The sequence below is a fragment of the Monodon monoceros genome, unplaced genomic scaffold (genome assembly GCF_005190385.1).
Source record: "Monodon monoceros isolate NGI ecotype Baffin Bay Population unplaced genomic scaffold, NGI_Narwhal_1 Super_Scaffold_12, whole genome shotgun sequence".
In the NCBI taxonomy this organism is placed as follows: Eukaryota; Metazoa; Chordata; class Mammalia; order Artiodactyla; family Monodontidae; genus Monodon; species Monodon monoceros.
In genome coordinates this window covers 32,922,767-32,930,736 of record NW_021703768.1, presented here as the reverse complement: position 1 = coordinate 32,930,736, position 7,970 = coordinate 32,922,767, and the positions used below count along the sequence as shown (strand labels likewise).

The 7,970-nt window shown below is 43.1% G+C and overlaps 1 protein-coding gene across 1 annotated transcript in view; it reads left to right on the top strand.

Annotated features, from left to right (window-relative positions):
• Positions 1-7,970, top strand: part of C9 (complement C9) — a 49,894-nt gene continuing 41,924 nt past the window's right edge. The window contains exon 1 of the mRNA XM_029216625.1: positions 1-88. Within this exon, the coding sequence (XP_029072458.1) occupies positions 12-88 (77 nt within the window). The 5' untranslated portion in view covers positions 1-11. The remainder of the gene's footprint in view (positions 89-7,970) is intronic.

The following is a 7,970-nucleotide window of genomic DNA, read 5'->3' as shown; positions in this document are numbered from 1 at the left end:
AGCTAGAGCAGATGTCTACCAGCCGGAGGTTCGTCTTTGCAATATGCATTTTAGAAATAAGTCTGCTGAGAGCGGGGCCCGCTCCCAGGTGAGTCACTTTTCCCTTTGTCTCTGGAATTTCCCTGTAGGCTTTGATATTTCAGAGTTTGCTTTAGTAGCAGAGCAGCAAAGTAGGTAAAACATTTTCACGCACATCGAGACATAGAACCCCAGAATTTAAGCTTTGAAAAAGGGTGAGAAAAAACCTGAGTGTGTCTTTCAGAGTCTTCTGAGGATACCTGCTGCTGTTTCCAGGGATTTCTTTTAAACAAGGTATTCAAGTGTGAAGGCTGAGATAGTCTTCAAATACTGGACTTAGGAAACAAAGTTGGTTTTTACTAGAGTATAATAAACCTGGGTATATCAGTATCTAAGGTCTGAGAAGTTTAAATTTAAGGCAATAAATCTTTCCCTCACTCTGCCTCAGTGTCTAACACTCTTTTAACTATTGGCTACATCCTCCTTTTGCCCCACATCAGGCAAAGCTTAAGCATTTTGCTTCTCCTCCGTGACATCCCAAGTTGTATCCAGAGGCACACATTTTGTCCTTAGGTTTAGGGTGGTATTTTCTTCCATTCGAGGAGAATCACCATGGTGCAGACCTGTTGGCCAGGCGTCCAGGAAAGACACTTTCTCTTCTTATGCTCTGATCCTAATTGGGAACATGAAGCCCACACCAAGCCCATCCAGGAGATAAACCAACCAGACAAGATGTGCTCACTGACTGTCTACACTGTACCCAGAGTGGCTGGAGAACACACAGTCCTGTGTCATCTGATACAGCATGATCTCATCTGGTGATGGTATTAAAATATTCTGGCCGTTGACAATATAGCTGGGGGAAATTATCTACCCAAACACTGTCCCTCTGCCTGCTGTGACTGTGACCTGTATCCAATTTCCCTTTGGTCATTTGAGTCTCGGTCTCACCAAATTCTGTTTTGGACGATAATGTCCATCTCAAGCACATTTTTGCCAGCCTCCCGGCTGCAGTGGAGGCTGCCGTTCCGCCTGGACCTCACCAGGCACGTGGTTTGCTCCCTTCTAGGAGGGGGCACACAGAGACACTCTACGGACCAGCCAGGGCTTGGGTGAAGTGCTCCGCCAGGGTTTCCTTCATCCCATCACTTCCTCTTCCCACATTACTTAAGAAGCATTGTTCTAGGGCTTCCCTGGAGGCGCAGTGGTTGAGAGTCCGCCTGCCGATGCAGGGGACACGGGTTCGTGCCCCGGTCCGGGAAGATCCCACATGCCGCAGAGCGGCTGGGCCCGTGAGCCATGGCCGCTGAGCCTGCGCGTCCAGAGCCTGTTGCTCCGCAACGGGAGAGGCCACAGCAGTGAGAGGCCCACGTACTGCAAAAAAAAAAAAAAAAAAAAGAAGCAGCAGCATTGTTCTATTCAGAAAAATATTTGCATTTACTGGGCATCGGGTACAAAGGGGATCTGGGAAGGCAGTTACTGAAAGTGGCTGTAGCCCTCTTGTACTTACCCTGACCCTTTCTTAAGTTAAAAAGTAATTTAAAAACCCGAATTCCTGGATTGTGACTCTTGCTCGTCAGAAAATGAGAGCCCATGAGGAAGGCTTCCGCCGCTTTGAAGTTTGGACCCCCCGGGTCCTGGCCACACTCATCTGTTTCAGGGAGGACCAGAAAGCCCCCTTGGCTGCCCCCCAGCTCTGAGCAGCTGCACCTCTGGCTGGGATTTGGCTGCAATCACTCTCACTGCCGTGCCCTCGGGAGTGTGGTAGGGTTGTCCCGCTCCAAACACTCTGTGCTCTGCCCTTTGATACAGGGTTGAGGTCAAACAGAGTGTTCAGACCAGCCATGAAGCGGGACACACAGTTCAGCCAAAGAACTGAGGTTTGCAAATGATTTTAAGATACAGATTTGATGAGAATGAAGCATTCCTCTGGAACCAGCCTTCCCAAGCTCAGGTTGAGGTGCCAATACTTACTGACCAACTGTATAAATCTGGGCAACCTCTACGAACTGTTACTCAACATCTCTGTACCTTGGTTCCTTCATCTGTAAGATGGTGATTGTATTCATTTCCTAGTACCACAAACTGGGTGTCTTCAAAGAATGGAAATTTATTGTCTCACAGTTCTGGAGGCTACAAGTCTGAAATCAAGGTGTCAGCAGGGCCATGCTTGCTCTGAAATTCTGGTGGGAGATCCTTCCTAGTCTCTGGTGGTGGCCAGCAATATTTCACATTCCTAGGCTTGCAGCTACATCATTCTGATCTCTGCCTCTGTTATCACATGGCCATCCTCACATCCTCTCCTGTCTGTGCATGTCTGTCTGGCCCCAGATTTCCCCTTTTCAGAAGGACACCAGTCATACTGGATTAGGGTCCATCGTAATGAGCTCATTTTAACTTGATGACCTCTGTAAAGACCCTCTTTCCAAATGAAGTCACATACTGAGGTACAGGGTATAGAACTTCAACATATCTTTTTGAGAGAACACAATTCAGCCCATAACAGTGACAAGGAAAGTCCCTACCTAATAAGGTTCTACGTGAACATTAAATCTTTATACATGTTATACACTTACAACATCTGTGCTTGGCACGCTGTAAGAACTGAATAAATGTGAAGTATTCCTTAAAATAATAACCTTGCTATTCCTTTCACTTTGATATGCTTTCTGGTTTAGGAGAGGAGGGGATGGAATTACAGCTAGCCTTCGGGGGAGAGCACATGGCCACAGACATTGTATCTTAAGCCATTGCTACAGTGAGCTATTGCAACTGCTGAACAACTGGGGATTTCCAACAATCACTTGTTTGCAAACACAAGCATGCCCATGAGACTAGGTCATGAGGGGACATCATCTCTTACGTCTCTCAAGGTAGAATAGAAATGTGAAAAAACAAAAACAAACCCTGTACAAGTAGAGTAACAGCTCATAATATAGGTTCCAGAGCCAGGCAGCTGGGTTTGAGTTTGAGGTCCACAATTTACTAGTTGTGTGACCCTAAGCAAATTCCTTAACTTCTCTAAACCTGTTCCTAGCACCTACACAGTAGGAATAAAAATGTGACCTGCTGTGAAATCCCCGAGATAATAAATGCAATGTGCTTAGCACAGTGACAGGCAAGCTGGCTGTGAGTATAGCTATCGTTAGTTTCTTCCTTTTCATTTGTAAATAACAAAATATTTACCTGGTTCAAGGGTCAAAAAATATAACAAGTATACATTGAGAAGTCTTAATTTCCCTACTCCTAGCTTTTCATGAGATTTGTGTTATATGTAAAGTACTTAGATCCCTCCCCGTCTCCCACCTCACCCTTTCCCCACAGGGAATACCCTTTATTAATTTCCTGTATCTTTCCAGTATGTCTTTATGTGGATTAAAGCATGGAGCTAACTATAATCTTCCTCTTCCTCTTTCTTTCATGAAAGGTATCATATCATATATACTATCTTGTACTTTGCTTTTCTTCTTTTTACTTTGCAATATATCCTTGAGACCTTTCTGTATCAGTAGAAAAGGAACTTCCTCTTTCTCCTCACAAATGATTAATTTTCCATTGTCTGGATATACAGTTCAGATAACCGCTTTTATTAACGAACATTTGGGTTGTTTCCAGTTTTGTATTATAAGCCATGTTGCAATGAATATCCTTATTCACATATCATTTTGCAAATGGATAATCGTACCTGAGGATTAATTCCGAGAAGTGATATAACTGGATCAAAAGGTATCGGCTTCAAGCTTTTGCTGAAATTGCCCCACAGTCCTGTGGGTGGGTATTATTTTACACTTTCACCAGCGGAGTGTAAAGGGCTTGTTTCTCCAAAGCTTTGCCCATGGGAGCTCTAGGCCAACAGCTTGATATTTGCCAACCTCATAGGTGAAAAATGGTATCTTTGAATAGTTTTAATTTGCCTTTCTCTTAATCAGGTTACACATCTTGTCGTATGTTTAAAGGTTATATGTATTTTGGGGGACAGTGAACTATCTATATTCTTTGCCCATTTTCCTATTGAGTCTCTTGTCTTTCACTTAGAGATTTCTATGATGACTTAGTATATTAGTCCTTTTTCTCTGGTATGAATTACAAACGTCTTTCCCAGTTTGTCATTCATTTTTTGGCTGCATATGTGGGTGTTTATAGTTGTCATATTTATTTTATTCTTCATTTTCTAATAGTTAAGGAATTCTAGGCTGGGAGTTAGAAATCCAGAGAGTAGCTGAGTAGGTCACCTCTGGAGAGAAACTGCCTGGGTTTGAATCCCAACTCTGCCACCAGTAGCTGCTGTGTAATCCGAGAAAAATTACTCACCATTTCTGTGGCTTAGTTTCTCATCTTTCAAGAATGATAATACTAGTAGAAGATATCTCATAGCGCTGATGTAAAAAGTTAAATGAGATAATGAATATAAAAGTTTAGAAGAGATCCTGACATAAACTAAGCACTCAGAAATGCTAGAAATTATCATTCAATTTATTTTAATCAAACTTAACAATCAGGAAAAATACCCAAACACTCACTAAAGTTGGGAATAACTATTAAATTGAAAATGTCCAGGGAATTCTCTGGCTGTCCAGAGGATGGTTAGGACTCCATGCTTTCACTGCGGAGGGCATGGGGTTTGATCCCTAGTTGGCAAACTAAGATCCCACAAGCCACACGGTGTGGCCAAAAAAAAAAACAGAATTGAAAATACCCAAAATGTCGGGTTTTTTTCTCCTTCTTTGGTTGTATCCATCTGTGTTTTTAATATCCATATTTAATATAAGTTAACAGATATTTGTTTATGAATTATTATTGGCCAAGTATGGTCTTTTTTATTCACCCGTTTAATACAGGAGATATTTATTGTTTGCAACGTGGGCTGGACATTGCTTCGGGAGCTGTAGTGTAATACAGAGCATGTAATTACCAAGGGTCTCTGCCCTCAGTGAGCTTACAGACTAGAGGAGAATACCAACAAGTAAATGGCAATTGCAATTCAACCAAGTTCTCTGAGTGAGGCCTGTGATGCTAAGGGCAACACGCTCCCCTGAGCCTAACCACTCACTTGTGCACTGGCTTCATCTGCTCCAGCCTCATCAAGGACTTTGCTCTTTTAATTCTGACCCCTCTCCTGCATTATCAGTATCTCCCTTTGTACCAAATCATTCCCATCAGCTTGCAGACATGTTGTAACATTTCCTTTAAATGCTGGCTCAGTCCTCAGACTTACTCAACACACCCACTCACATCCAGCCTCATGGTGTGAAATATCGCTTATATTCTGACATCTCTCAAATTTATATCTATGATGCTGATCTCTTTCCTGAGCCCAGTGTCCAATTACTTAGTCAACATCTCTTCTTGAAAATGTAACAAGCATCCCAAACTTAACATGTCCAGAACATACCTAATGATTTCTCTGCCCATCCTCATCCAACCTGCACTACTACTCAACAAGTTACTCACATAAAAACCGGGGAACAATACTTGACTCCTCTATTTGTGTCATTGCCACATGCAATGTAACTGCAGGTGCTGTTGGCCTTACCTCGAAAATATGTCCCAAATCTACCCACTTCTCCCTGTCTCCACTGTGACCATTTTAGCCCAAATCACTATCCTTTCTGCCCTGCATCCACTCTTGTCCACTCCCCAATAGTCAACTCTCCACCCAAAAACCAGGGAAAGATTTTGAAAATGTAAATCTAAGTGTTACTGTTGCTCTCATATTCCTCTAAGGATTCCCATCAAGCTCCAAATCAAATCCAACTTCCTCACTACAGCCCACAAGGCATGAGCTGCTGCTGCCTGTTCCTCCAGATGCACCTCACTCTCCTTTGTGGTCACTCTGCTCTGTTTGCTGTGCCTCCAACATGCCACCTCAGGGCCTTTGCACTTACTTTCCCCTAGCTTACAACACTCTTCTCCCAGATCCTCGCATAGATTCTCTCTGATATCATTCAGATACTTAATCAAACAGCACCTCCCTGTTCTGGTCATTTTTACTGTGTAACAAATCATTACAAAACAGTAGCTTAAAATAAGACCAATTATTTCTTTGGTTCTTGAAGCGGCGTGTTGGCTGGGCTCAGTTGGGTGGTTGTCATGGGTCTCTCACATGGATGCAGGCAGATGGTGGCTGTGTCTGAGGTCATCATGACAACTTCTTCACTCACGTCTGTCACCTGGGCTGGGAAGACCCAAACAGCTGGGGGACTAGAGCAATTGAGTCTCCCTAGGAATCTCTCGTGTGTGTGTGTGTGTGTGTGTGTGTGTGTGTGTGTGTGTGTGCGCTCTCCACATGGTGGACTCAGGGTAGCTAGCTTCATACGTAGTGGTGAAAGGCTCCCAGAGCAAGTGTCTTTAGATAAACCAGCATGGGCTTCTCTAACCTAGACTTAAAAGGCATGCAGGCTCTCTTCCACTGCATTCTACTCCTCAAAAGCATTAACAAAGACCCTACCAGCCTCAAAAGGGGGACGCATAGACCCCATCTTTGATGAGCCTAATTTCGAAGAATTTGTGAACACATTTGTAAAGCACCACACCTGCTCTGAGAGGGTCCTCTCACCACGCTCTATAAGAAACGCCCAGCCCTGTGGGGCTCCAGCGCAGCCCTATGGCACTTTTTGTCCTGTTACCCTGGTTTATTTTCCTTCACAGCTCACATGTCTTAACTGATACTGCATGTTGTATTTTCTAGTATACTCTTTTATTGTATCTCACCCACTGGAACGCAGGCTCCGTGATGGTCAGGATGTCGCCTTGTGGCCCCAGTTACCAGAACAATTCGTGACATAGAGCAGACCCTCCATAAATGTTACTGAATGTTGGCTCATTGGAAGCACATGAGAGAAGCTCTTGACTAAGACTTGGGAAACCAGAAAAGTCCTGAAATTTTAGAGTGTTGGCCACTGCTGTCATATTATCTCTTCACCTTGATGAATTGCAGGAACTAAACAAACTGGCAGGTCCATGGGTTAAGGATGCAGTCCTAATTAGCTTATATTTCTCCACTCAAAGGAGCCACATTGTCTTATTTATTGACAAAAAGATTCCTTCCTACAGCAGGTGTTTTCCTGCCTGCGCCCACCACAAAGTGTCCTGGGGTGTGAACTGCTCCTGAGGTTTTCTTTATCTAAAGTTGGAAACCTCTCTTCATGGCAGGGAGATGGGACCAGGTGTACATAAATGGCTCTTCATTCAATGCATTTCTGGCCCAGAGTTAGACCTCCTGCCATGTTGATGTACATCACTTTGATCTAGGAAATGACTTTCAAGCTGAGATTGAAACACTTGGAAATAGGCTTTACTTGATAAACACATTTCATCTACGAATCCAGAAAGTGCTTTACAAATACTTCTCCACTCAGCCTAATAGCCCAGCAGGGTGAAAGGCAGGTGGTAAGCATTGTACATACACAGTCTTTGAGCTACAAAAGTTGTCTGTCTAGTGAGTCAAAGGGGCTGGGGAGGGGGTACTGGGCTCAGAAGGAGCTATCCAAGATCACTCACCCTCTTTCTTAGTATTTATGGAATGCATTCATTTCAATAACATATTCCCCTTGCATAATCTATTATTTCCTCTTAATAATTGCCTCAAGTCCTGCCTTTATTTTGCCTCTAAATATCCAGGTACCTGGTGCAGTGAAGGCAAAACATCCAGGTGTTCCCACAATTTTCAATTTATTTTTGCCTAATTTGACAACATTTAGGCGTAAGCTTCAAAAATAGATCCAGGCAAGAGCCAGATTGTCCAATTGCTGCTTTACCTGGAGCTGCTATATTTTAAAAATGTATTCTTAAAAATATAAATACATTCTTTAAAAATATATTCTGCTATATTTTAAATATATTCTTATTAACTTAATGTGTCTCCAAATGTCTACAAATCATCAGACTCTTACATCCAGCAATTCCTGGATAAGCCATGAGCCTTTAGGTTATTTCAAAGAGGATTTGAGTTG